The sequence below is a fragment of the Megalopta genalis genome, unplaced genomic scaffold (assembly GCF_051020955.1).
Source record: "Megalopta genalis isolate 19385.01 unplaced genomic scaffold, iyMegGena1_principal scaffold0023, whole genome shotgun sequence".
In the NCBI taxonomy this organism is placed as follows: Eukaryota; Metazoa; Arthropoda; class Insecta; order Hymenoptera; family Halictidae; genus Megalopta; species Megalopta genalis.
Genome location: NW_027476093.1, coordinates 2725949 through 2739320, shown reverse-complemented (window position 1 = coordinate 2739320; position 13372 = coordinate 2725949). Strand labels below are relative to the sequence as shown.

At 46.2% G+C, this 13372-nt stretch overlaps 1 protein-coding gene across 3 annotated transcripts in view; it reads left to right on the top strand.

Annotated features, from left to right (window-relative positions):
* Window positions 1-13372, top strand: part of LOC117217765 (irregular chiasm C-roughest protein) — a 263272-nt gene that overhangs the window by 61224 nt on the left and 188676 nt on the right. For all 3 annotated transcript variants that reach the window (XM_033465597.2, XM_033465596.2, XM_076527481.1), the window contains exon 2: window positions 6876-6932. In XM_033465597.2, coding sequence (XP_033321488.1) covers window positions 6876-6932 — 57 coding nt within the window. The remainder of the gene's footprint in view (window positions 1-6875; window positions 6933-13372) is intronic.

The following is a 13372-nucleotide window of genomic DNA, read 5'->3' as shown; positions in this document are numbered from 1 at the left end:
TTGTCGAACCTGCGGAATTACATCGTTCCAATTAATTAGCGTTTTTATTCGCCGAAATTGTTAAGGGCTAGAGAGTTCCGATCGTTCGATTTCTTGGAATAAAATCCACCCGTGCGCACGCAGAAAATAAAATGTACTCCTGAATTTAAAGGAGCTATTCGGCAGAATGCCGGCTTCCATGCAAATTCGCTTCTGCATGGATAATTTAATTGTAATCTGGAACAGGAAGAAAGTTAATTAAGTCGATTAAAAAGATTCCTTACGGTAAAGTAAAATAAAAATTTCCTGAATTTTTATTAGGAAAAGCGCTTCTCGTGCGCGGGTTCCGCGATATCATACAAATACATAGTTAAATAATGAATTCGTTATTACATTCTTCTGCTCATTTATATTATATGTATGTACTTTTACCCTCAACATTACATATTAATTCCAGATCGATATTAAATTCCTACTAAAATACCTGAAAGAGCACCGTTTATATGGGCCGTCATTCCGTTTTTCCCGTAAAAGAATTTATTGATGTTAAACTTCTATTAAAATTCCGGAATTCGCTCTGTTTGTGTTTTACGACGCAGTTCTTCGCGTGCAGGAATATATCGATGTTCGTTAACGCGTAGAACAACCGCGCGTTAAAAATGGTTAGTTTGCGTTGCCTTTTTAAAACAACGAGACTGCGTGCATGAAGTTGCTGAATTTTTATAACAAAATATACCCGAGTAGATCGATGTATCCAGTAGTTGCCTACAAAAGCATCTCGACAAACGCTAATTGTCGCTCAGATTGTGCACCAAAATGGACAATTTTTGGAAGAGGAGATACGATTATTTGAGCTTTGCAAGTCATTTTTATAATTGTTGAAAATCGATAACTGTAAAAACAAGGCTCCTCTTCCAAAATTGTCCATTTTTGTGGACAATCTGAGCGTCAGTTAGGGAGACATTACTGTAATTGTAAAATAAAGAATTCGGAACCCTTCATTTCGAAGTGCACAGAGTTAGAAATTGATTAGGTATCAAAAGCTAAATAAGTAGAATTAGCATGGTCGGCAAAAATGCTTCCATGTCGTAGATCTCATCTCGATAAAAACTGATTTGGGGCAATGCGTCTGAAGCACCGAGAACGTCATCGTAACGTTACTAATGGAGTAGAACCTATCGATTCGTGTCGAAAACGAGCTTTAGACGTAGTTTCGTTTGGTAATCGATTCGAATACTCCGAAAGTATCGCAATTTCGCCGCGTGGAGCAAAAATTCCGAACTACACCGTGACAACGCGCGAAGTCGAGGAGGCGAATATTCGATTCTAGCGGTGAAACTTGAAGAGCGAGAGGAAACAAAAAATTCGTTGGTGGAACCAGAAATTTAGAGTCGCCCGACCCGAGTCCGATCCACGGAGGTCCTTACGGTGGAAAAAAAATCGACGGCGGCCGGAGAGCTTCGCCGTCGCGATATCCGGTCTGAGCTGTGCACTTTTTCTTGCAGATCCGAGTCCCTTCCCTCCCCCCCTCCCTCCCATTGAATCGTTTCGCGGTGAAATTAGCAATGTCCCATCCTTATTTTTCCTCTGTTTTTTATTCCGTGTCCATCTTTTCAACGAGGTATTCTTTCCCGCTCCGATGGTCCTTTTTTTCCGGTGCCTTTGTCCGATCCGGGGACAAAAGGAGAATGTAATTTCTCCAGCTTGCGTTATTTCTACGACCCTCTGGGCACTCGGGTCGAAAAGAGAGACCACCGCCGATCTCGCTCGCCGCAGCCCCTCGGTTCCACGCTCTGTTTCGCTCCGTCCACCCCCGCGGCCCGATTCCTCCTCTCCGGTTTGCCACTCGGCGCGGCCGATTGTTGTTCCTGTCTTTATTACCGTGCTCGGCGCCGTTGTCGATGACAAGACTCACGGAATCACTGGCACCCAAACGCGTCATATTACCCTGCACGAGTTTTATCTCGAGCGTAGCCGCGCGCGGCTGCTTTCATTCTTCCAGCAAAGAGATCCTCCTCCTTCGATGCCGGTCATCCCTCCCTCCCTCCCTCCCTCCGGCAAGCTCGAGCGTTCTCATTCGAGCCGCGGATTTTTCTCTAATAGCGAGGCAAAATATTAAAGCGTGCCAGCCAGATGCGAATATTCTCGTGAAAATCCTGCCTCCGGCCAGAACAGACATCGCTGCTTCGTTACTCGTTACTCGTGTAAGCGACTCGTTTGTTCCGCGGCCGACGCGGAATAAAGTACGCGGCGGACTGCTCTCTCGGGCTCGACTCGGGCTCTCTCTCCCTCGGGCCTCGGTAAACGCGCGCGCAGAAAAATCAACCGAGAATAACACGTATCTTCCGCGTGTCTGAAAGGTACGCCAGGATCTGGACAGACAAATCGTTCGTCGAAAACACGCACGGCACCGTTTCTTCTTTTCGCTCCGCCGCCGTTTGTCTTGGTCCGCTGAAAGCCCTGAAAGGGGAGGCCCCGGCGTTCCGCTGCGAGGAACGAGCGCGTTCCACAGCGCGGATCGATTCTCCGCAGAGATTCCTTGACTAATCGGCGCGTCGCGATTGTTTAAAACATTGCCGCGCTCGAGCAGCTCTACGAGTTACTGTTCAAGGACAGAGGAATGGACAGCCTCGTTCTTTCCGCTCGAACCCGATGTCCGATGCGAGCTCTTCGATCGACGACAATAACACGTGTCTCCGATAATTAATCGTGTCCCGTTTACTCGTCTAGCCGTTATTTCCAAGATTGATAGCTTTTCAATGAGCGACCGATGACGGCTAAAATCTTAGGGGGTTGCTAAGGTGTCCTTGACTATGTTTACACCGTGTACCTTAGGATGGCCTTTGGCTGTAGGAATGCGAAACTTTTTTCTGAAATTTCTTGGTCTTATTCCCATATAATTTATGAGATTATAATATTATAATATTATTATTATATAATTATAGTATTATACTATAATACTATAATTATATATTATACTATATATAGTATACTATATTATATTATACTATAATTATATATATAATTATAGTATTATAATATTATTATTATAAGTATAGTATCAATTATAATTATATAATAGAGACAATTTTCTGAGAAATATTTGTATAAATATTTTCCTAAGCACTACTTTTTTCCAGAGATTTTTTCACAAAGAAATCGGCGAATATCAGTTCGATGTGTACTCATCTTAGAATAGTCCCCTTTCGGTACTCAGCCGAGTTCAATAATTAAACGGTGATAGTGCTGTTACACGCCAAGCAGATCATGTTCTTTTGCCTAAAGACTCGCCGTAATCGCAGAGCAACTTTGCTATTTCAACCTAGGAAAAAGCTATCTCGAAGAGGGTGAGAAACGCGAAAATCTAAAGTTGTTAAAAGCTGATTGCGAGAGCGATAAAGGCTGAATTGTAAGGCGTTAAACGAGGCTTCTAAAGAAGGTGTAATATAGCAGAGATCCCGAGTCTCGGTGGCATTGCTTCGCGCCGCGCATACGTATGTATTGTCGCGAGAAATTGGAGCACGGTCTTAGCAATGAAACTTTTGGCACTTGACGCGTCAAAACTGGAAGCAAGTGGGCGTACGCTGGGATTCGAGAGTTCCGAAGCGACACAGTGACTTACTGTCTCATGGTATTTCGCTGGCGCGAACGTTAATGAAGTTACGAAATTCGATGGTCAAGCTTGACCGATCGTGCATGACTCGACCGGTTGATTACACAAAGCGTCGACTGCGCAGCCGAAGCAATATGTAGCTCGCCGTCAAAGAATGTGGTGCCGCGTTTCATTCGCTGGCACGATACGCGGCGCTTTGGACCGTAGAAAATCGTTTCGTGGACATTTAGAGCGACTCTTGTTCGCCGTCGTGCTCCGTAAGAAAGCGAGCTTTTCCGTTGTTCGATCGTGAAACGACGATAAAGTGTCTTAATTTGCGATCAAAATATATTCCTCTTTCGTCGAAGACAGCAGCCTTCCGTCTTCAGAAAAAAAATCCGCACAATTACGTCGAGAAACTGGCGTTTGCATAAAACATGAGTCATGAAACTCATACAATTTCGCAGAGACTAAATATTAAAGCCCGACGAGAAGCTGGAATCTTGCCGAAGAACTGTACTTGGAAGGCGAGTTGTTAAAAAACCGTGAGACGAGCTCGAGGATCGGCGAGTAGGTCGAAGAATAAGGAAGACTTCGGCTCTGTGTTTTATCGGTATCAAGCTTCTCGTGATTCGCCACTCGAAACCGAGGCAACAAAGTGAAAAAATCTCGACGCAGCGGAAATCGAGCGAGTCGGACGCCTTTTTCGCGCGATGCGAAAAGCGAGCGTCCACGCTCGAACACCCTCTTCTCTCCGATCCGCGTGATCGTCGGTGGCTAAAAAATTTCACGGCGCTTCGTTCTTCTCAGTTGGTGATTTTCGAAAGCATGTCGCTCTCCGGTGTCTCTTCTTTCAGCTCGGCGTCGTGTGGATTTCGTTTCCCTAACAGAAAGATCTTCTCTCGCGCTGGCTCGGTCCGGCTCGTCTCTCGAGCCACGATAATTTCACTCGTCCGGCCAAGCGATCGCGGTCAAAGCCGAGCTCGGGAGTCAAAGAAACGAGCTCTCGATAAAAAGAATCGATCGAGCCGGCCGACCATCGATTCGAACGACGCGAGACGTTTCTTCGCAGTATCTTCCTCCGACGCGACCGACCCTTTAGCCGACAAAGATCCACGGACCTCCGACATCTGCCCCGGGTACTACGGCCAGCTGCGCGCTTTTCCGCGTTTAATGCCGGTCGTAAAGCATTTTACAGCGGCCTCGATGGGATCCGATTCTACTTCGCGCGAGCCCGTCGTCGCGCCGAGCTGTTTTTTCAGCCGACGCGCCCCCTTGCCGGGTAACGACACCAATTATACACCGTTTCGTCGATGGAAATATTGTTATCGGACCAAGTCGAAAGTTCCTCGTGGCTTCGAACGCGTCGATTCTGCGGCCGAAACTTTCTCGAGTGTCAGCGAGCTAATTAGGGGCATCAAGAACTTATCGACCATAATAGCGTACCCTGGAGAGTTAGTCGAAACATTGATGAACCAGCAGAAATACATATCGGTTACGCGCGAACGCAAGTTCCGTGTAGATGATTCCGGAATATTGGAGACGAAACTCGGCGAATCTCCCAGCTAAACCGGGGAAACGGTGCATCCGATATATTCGAGATAAAAAATGCATCGAAGCTGCTCCTCAAACGGGCTTCGCCCATTGTTTTTCTTAGAAACATTTTATAAGTTATTTCGTCGAAGAATCGCTTTCAAATTTTAACCGATTTCCGCTAGTTTAAATTATTTCGCTTACAATTGTAACAAAGCGACTATCGTCGATTTACACAGACGTCTCTTTTTTAATTTCATCCCATTGTCAACGGTTATCGAGCACCGCGCGACGCTTCTTCTTTCTCGCGCGTACTCGAATCCGTTGATTTCGCCTCGGTGCCGCGAGCTCGGTGTGGCTCGGACTGCATTACCGATGCCGGATTGGCATAATTTTGCGTTCATTATCTCGGCTAACTCGATTCCATTGGACGGCGATGAGCACTTGCTCGACCGGCGTCGTTCAGAGAGCCGTCTGACATGTCTCGGAGTCGTCGCGTCTGCTCCGCGCGAATTAAAACTGTTCCAGATTTCATTTAGCGAGCCCCGGCGCCGCGCGACGCGACGCGCGAATTAACCAGAACCTTGCCCGTAATCGCGTTACCGTTACTGGTCTACGAGGGGGCGAGATCCTCCTCCGTGTCGTTTATATTCGCATTGAAGCCGCGGCCCCGACGGGAAAGGGCCGTCGCCGGGACCGTTGATGAAAGCACGCGCTGATTCGCGGGAAAAGATTCGACGGACCGTGACGTTCGTTTCTGTTAGATGAACGGCGGATAATTGCCGACTACCAAGGAAACAAACGCGCCTCGCCTGTATACGTACTTACGGGCCAATTAGAAGCGAAGCGACATTTTTCGTTCGCGTCTGGCGAAATTACGGGTTCGATATTTCTTAATTTACGATTATCGAGATTTTAGAGAAACGTTCGTCGGGGACGGCGACCGATTTTTACAGGCAAAAGCGAATTTGGTCGGACATTTTGCTATTTGTTCGAAATAAAAGTTTCGAATAAAAAATATACTTAGGATTTTTGTCACTCGGTTATTTATGCGACGCGTTATAGACAGCTGGCGAATTTTATTCTCGAAACAGATTCGCCGGCAAATGATATACGATGTTAAAAATGCATGCAATAACTGTTATGTTTAATTCTTCCTCGAGAGCTTCGTACAATGGAAATTCTATGGTACGGCAAAATAACTCCGCGTTCGTCCTGGATCATCAATCATCCCAGGAGTTGGCCCGTTCGCGTCCTCGTTTTTTAAATAATGGTTTGGTATTTTTGGGATCGGGTCGAGGGATAAATAAACTATTTAACCTCGTACTCTGATCACAAGTTAGTTACGACGAGAGTGATAGTCGTTGACAGTAATTGACTCTAGATCGTGTCGGTTGTTGATTAACCTCCGATTTGATATTTTCTGTCAGCTTGTGTCTCTACGTGATTAAATTAAAACTAATTAAAAGAGACACCACTGTGTCCGATGAATATTTGCGATTCAAACGTGTACGCCAATTTGTGTCTGAAGGCGAGGATAACATTGTTTTTCTGACTGTCTAGTCATTAACATTCACAAATAGGCATGTTTCATTAATATACAATAGAATACTAAAAAGTTCTAGTCGTAAAAACACCCTTCTTTTGTACGAAGTTATTACAAAAAAGCTGGACCATGCAAACAATTTATAATTTATGTTCACTGTACTCGGTAATTTTAAACACGTGTTCGCAATTATATGCTCGGTCTAATCACGTTGATTTTTTGCAGGTGCCGGATACGTAGAGAACAAAAGGTTGATTCGATTCGTCAAAGAGCACACACCAGGTACGAATTAACACCTATTTCTATTCATTTACCCTTGGCAAGAATAAATATTAAATATTAGTAACGCGAGAATGCGAGATGTTTCATATTAGCAACATTTACCCGATTGGAATCGGTACCTCGAAATATTAGATTTTTGCAGGTTAGAAAGCCAATCGAATTACGGAAACGAGGACTCGAGTATCTTTGAACCGGTCCTCGGATTGAGCTATCCATGCGATTCACGGATTCCTTCCTTCCAGAACTAATATTTGAAAATGGCCAGCACCTCGAGGAGCGGAAGTATAGCGATAGTATACATAGATATACGTAGCATGGATTTCTAAGACATACGGGGGGAGCCCATATTCCCTGTCAGCCGAGAGCATGATCCGGACATTTATCGGTGTATACGACTGATGGAAACTTATAATCAAATCTCTCGCGACAATAATTAAATGAATTTAATCGTGTTTCAATTCGGCACCGAAATTTCGCTGACGATATTTGTTTCGACTCGGTGCGCGAGTTTTATTTCGCTTCTGGAGATGAACGATCTTGTTCCTTATTAATCTCGGTTTATACTTCCATCTCGTAATACGCTGTTCCGTATTCTCTAAATTAATTATAATCTGCCTTGGAAGAACCGATTCGAGAGATAGATTAATTCTCATAATGGTCGCCCATTTCGCTCGTAGTACCCGCATGCGATGAATCTGTTTGGAATTAAGCGGCCGGCAGTTATGATCATCGATATTATTTCTATCCGCGAAACGGATTGTAGAAAGTAACCGAGGCAGAAACGAGAGAATAGACTCGCGTCAATCTTGATCAGCTTATATTAAAACAGTCACTATATTTACAACGGCAAATGGTCGCCTATAACTAGCATGATTTACTTGGACAACTACGACCAGTTTTCGAGTCCCATTCTATTCGCGCCGACTAGCCTGATTTATCTCGGCGTATCGCAAAGCTAGTACAGTAATGTCTCCCTAACTGACGCTCAGATTCTGCACAAAAATGGACAAATGGAGCATTGCAGCTCGTTTTAATAGTTGTTGACAATTCGTGACTATAAAAATGAACCGCAAGGATCGTCTCTCTTCTCCCTAAATTGTCCATTTTTATGGACACTCTGAGCGTCAATTAGAGAGACATTACCGTAGTGGACAGATTAACGCGGACAAATTGGGCCGAGGTTCTTAATCCGCGGTGCTTATATCGGATATCCATCGATCAACGGCGATAATTATGTTCGGACGACGATAATCGAGTATACGAAAACTAAAGTTCTTTCAATTAAACGATATCTTTCGCCGAAGAGAAACAAGCTCGTCGCGTCCTCGTCGAACAAACGACGGACAACGGGTGAAACGACGTTGATCCATCGATCGCGAAGAATAAAATTCATCTATCTAGCCAGCTATAATCCATACACGCGCGCGCGCGCAGGTATACTCGCACACGTGCGCGCCGACACCCATAGCAACACAATATAACAGCGAATACTCATAGTCCGGGGATGAACGGGGAATTACAGGGCGATTCGCGCGAGTTACACGATGTACGCTCGATTGAAAAATTAATGCCGGGATCGGAATTGAATTTTCACGCGATACAAGCAGCCCGATCAATCGTTTCTACGACCAACGTGCGCGGACGAGTAATTGGATGCCTCGATCCGGCCAGCATCTAGCTGCGTCCGGAAACGAAATATAGAGAGAAGATAGCAGCGGATATCACGAAGCAGCAGAGTACAATTTGGACGAGTCTGGATCCGTCGCAACGCTCGTAACGGGTCACGTATGACCGTGCCATTAAATTATATTACACGTTACGACGTTAAAACACAGCGGGACATTAAACGTTTACGAACCACGAACGCTATCGTTAATTCGCCGGAGTGTACCTGGAAGTTTATCTCGAACTTGAAATTAACTCGAACCAAATAGAAACTTAGCCCCGGATGCGTGCCATTTACCCGATGTTAAATAACCACCGGTCGCGAAACTCTGCCTCCCTTTGCTCGAACTTCTTCTTCAGCATCGTGCGGAATCGTCGTGTATATGCTTGTAATATAATATAAACCACGGCTAGGCAAAATTTGGATGCATAAAGGCTAATGAATAACATTTTATTCGACGCTGTCGAATAAACGTACGATCGAATAGAAATTTATCCGAATAAGTTTTTAGTCGAATAAGAATTCGTTCGAATCAGATTTTATTCGAATAAGAATTTACGGTAAATTCTCCCTAATTGACGCTCAGCTTGGAAACGAAAATGCGACATTTGGAAAGAGGAAGCACGATTGTTCGAGCCTTTTGGGTTGTTTTTACAGTCGTTAACGATCGGTAACTATGAAAGCGAGCCGCATGATTCGACTAATCGTATCTCCTCTTCCCAAATTGTCCATTTTTGCGGACAATCTGAGCGTCAATTAGAGAGACATTACTGTACAGATAATAATCGATTTGAACAGAAATCACAGGTTATAAAGTGTTTCTTTATTGCAATTAACGTTTTTTTTCAAACGTTGCCTCGTAATGTACGTTCAAGCAGATTAAGTATTTATTAAATGCTTATTAAATACTTAATCGTAACAATTCGAACAATGCCCGAGTCTAATCATATTGTCATTTATTTTGTAATTTTTCCGAGCGCTTCGCTTAATTAGCAAATTGTAGAAAGTTGCTTAGAGAATTTATAGAAGTTGCTATTATGAACAAATATGTTTGCCTCGTCGGCAATCTTATCAGAGGAATAAAACAGAGACCCGGTTCGGCTTGCGTTTGCTTCGGCACTTTGAATACCGGACAAAGCGTAACTGGTTGAACTTCTCATTAAGAAAATGCACGGTGAAATGTTTTATCGAGAAATTTCTTAATAAACTTCCCTTCAGGCATATACCGTAATACAATAATCGTACGAAGTTCGAATAAATCCGATCAGAGTGTTCGACGATACCACTTTTAATACGCTTCTTTATCCGATCTCAGAAATCAACGTACGCCATAATTGCCACAGAATATTGCGGATGATAAAATGAAACGTTACACGTTGCACATGCATCGATGCATAAATTATCGACAACGCGATACCGAATTCAACGCGGTTCTATATCCGGAAAGATTTAACACGTGGCGCCACTGCATTCGCTACATAATTCACGATGCAAATCCGGTGGAATTGATAAAGTGACATTTTAAAAGAAGACCGAATTAATGCTGTAAGTGCGCTAAAAGATTGAAAAGTATCCCTGTTCCCTCCGTCGCGTTCGGCACGTTCCGCGTGCCAACGTGACCGAAATTTTTGGTTCATAGCCCGCAATTAACACGGTACAATTCGATCATCGAACGCGCGGTAGTCGATCAGAAATCAATCAAAGAGAGGACGCGCGCGTCACGTTGAACGACAACGGAGATAGAGTTAGGGCTGGTGACGCGGTTACAATTATGTCGATCCGATGGTAATTCATTGAAACTAGTTGGCTGCTGCGGCACGTTTACGAGAGTGTCAAATATCGAGAACATGGTCAAAGACAGGCGGTTGTCATGAATGGTGTGCTAATGACGATAATTCATCGCGTTCTGCGTCACGCCGCGCCGCCGTTCGAAAGCTTGAATATCGAGAGGGTAGCGGCGCGAGTCCGGCGCGCTTTGTCTCGACGAGCAGCGGAAAAGGAAGGAAGGAAGGAAGGAAGAGGAACCGGCGGAGACTGCGAGACGGCGTAAAGAATGGACAGGGGGAGAAAGAAGAGCAAGAGAGAGAGAGAGAGAGAGAGAGAGAGAGAGAAAAGGACAGAGGTGAACGGGCGCCATCGTGTCGGTCCAGCGTAACGAAATATCCAGGTCCCGAGGGCGAAATAAAAGCAAGATCGTTTCCTCGATGGGGTACGATCGGCGGGGGGTGGGAAGCAGCGCGGACAGAAAAGCCGGTATTTGGAAATCGATACTTCCGACGTCGTTTCGAGAGCGATGCCTTCGAGCCAACTTATTTCCTCCGTTGAGTGCGTCCGCGAAAATTCTCACCTATCCAGGCTCTTCTCATTATTGGCTATCTGCCGATAGCGAGGCGACGCCGGCGCGGCGACAGCTTCTCCGAAAACTCGTTCGAGCATCGATCCGCGATCCTTTGTTTTCCCAATCACTGGCCGCCAGGCCGGAGAGGCCAGAGAGGCGAGAGACCGTCCCGCATCTTCCAGGAAACTCCTTCGGGATCTCTAAGACGCGGGCGCGCGCGCTCGCCTTCGTCCTTTGTCGCTTGGCTCCGTCGCTTCGTTATTTCTCTCGACAGGTGTTATTGGTTTCTCCCGGTGCGTTTGAAACGCGTCGTAAAGGGAGAAGCAAATTGCGCTGACTGCGCCGGCCCGGCACGAGGCGAAGCATGCTTCGAAATTTCCGTGTGTACGCGTTTCACGGTGGAACGAGGCGGAGTCCCGAGGACCGAGGAGAAGCTGGCCAAGATAATACGGAAGTTGTTTCTATCGTGGAGAGACTCTCCGCGTTGCATATTTTATCCTTAAACCTTTACGGTATTTTACAGCCCTCTCGCTGAAAGTAAATCTAAGATATACTGCACTTATCTTGTTACGGTAGTCCGGTTACCTGCGAGCAACCCTCTCGCGGAAACTATTTTCATCGAGCGATCCGAGCATCGATCATCGCAATTAGTCGGACCTCGGCGTATTGTAATATTTTTTCAAGTAACATATCGTCTCTTAACGCTTTATCCACGGTTTTCTAACGGTTCTTTCAAAATCGAAGACCGACAGTTAAAAAATTCTGAAAAATTGGTTTAACGATTATTTAGTTACTATTTATATCGATACGATGTAACAATTCTTTTGAAATTATTGGAAATTTTCTGTAGGTTTCGTTGACTCTTCCATTATACTCGCCAGTTACGAATGCAATTCTAATGTTCGTGTTGAGTTAACGCTCAATATGTTATTTGATTTATAAGCCTAATTGAATTAGGCAAAGAAAATAGTGACTGCGAAATGATTCAAAACAATTGAAAGCACAACGCGATTCTTTTTTATTCGAAAGATATTAGCATCGGAACAATTTACCCCCGGAACTTCCAACCCCTACGCCGTAAGGGCTGCAATCGTCTTCTCCGCTTTGTTCCGCGGGAACCACGTTTCTGCAAAATTGACATTTTTTGGAATGCTCGAGTCGCAAGCAAAAGTTTCCGCGGCAGACGAACGTAGCGATCGGAGAAGTTCGGCGAAAGAAATCTGACTCGGATCGACACGATCTCGCGGCGCGCCCCTCGCAGGTTTTCGTTCATTTTCGACCCCCCTCCGTGAAGAAACTCGATTACGTTTCGATTTCCGTTTCCGTGCACTCGTCGCGGGGCCGTCGATACGCGCGGGATCTTGTTCCGCGACGCGATCCGTGAAACCGCGGTTCGATATCGGTTCTGGATCTCTCGTCGCGTTCGTCGGAGCGAGCGTTCGCGGCCCCGTTCCCGGTTCGAACGCGATCGATAGCAGCGCGTACCTTAATAATACACGGCGGCTCGATTTATTCAGTGTTTGCGCGACGCGCGTATGTCGCTTGATAACATTGTCGGTGAATATCTAATTCGGGCCGCGCGTTTCTATCGCGTCGCGACGTCACCCGGGGTGGCTGGGGCGCTCCGTGCGGCGCGGCGCCCAGCGCACGAACATCGGCCGGAACATCGCTGGAACGGAGCATTTCGAACGTCGGATCCGCGATAAGAATTGCATGTATGCAAATAATCGAGTAGGCGTGAATCTTGCTCGAACGGTATCGATACACGCCGCGCGCGGGTTCGCAGCGGCGCGCGTCCATAGACGTCGCGCGTGCGGTTATCGCGACGTACGATCGAATGGAAATTCGTAGCGAGAAGATCGCGCGCGCGTTCCGTACCGAAGCTCTCTCGAGCCGATTTAATGAGCGAACGAAAGCTTCGGGTACGAAAGGCGGATTTTCGGTCGCGTTTACCGCTCCACTCGATATGGAGGAGGATCCGGGTGATCGACGTTGATCGACGTTCTCCGGCTCGCCCGGCGACGAGTCGAGATTTTTCCCCGCTTTTCGAACGCTCGCCGGAAAATTTCCTGCGGGAAAAGTAGAACGCTCTCTCTCTCTTTCTCTCTCTCCGGTGTTAGAAGATATACGCGTAGAGGGCGGAGAGCGCGATAATCGCGAGAAACGGCGGGTCCGACCCGCGCGGAACAATCGCGGTGACCCCGGCGTTCGAAAGCCCGCTAGCCGGGATAACGGAATAATCGGACGAACCTGACGGGTTAATCCGCCGGATAATGAGGACAAAAGTTAAGAGAGCCTTTCCGTGTCCGTTCCCGGGGACGTTAGCGGAATAATTCAGCGTGGCGGCTGTCTAGTCCCGTCAGACGCGCGTCGGTAACGAGACAATGGATTCTTATTTGATAACGAGGCCGGGGATCGGATTTCTTTCGAGTATCA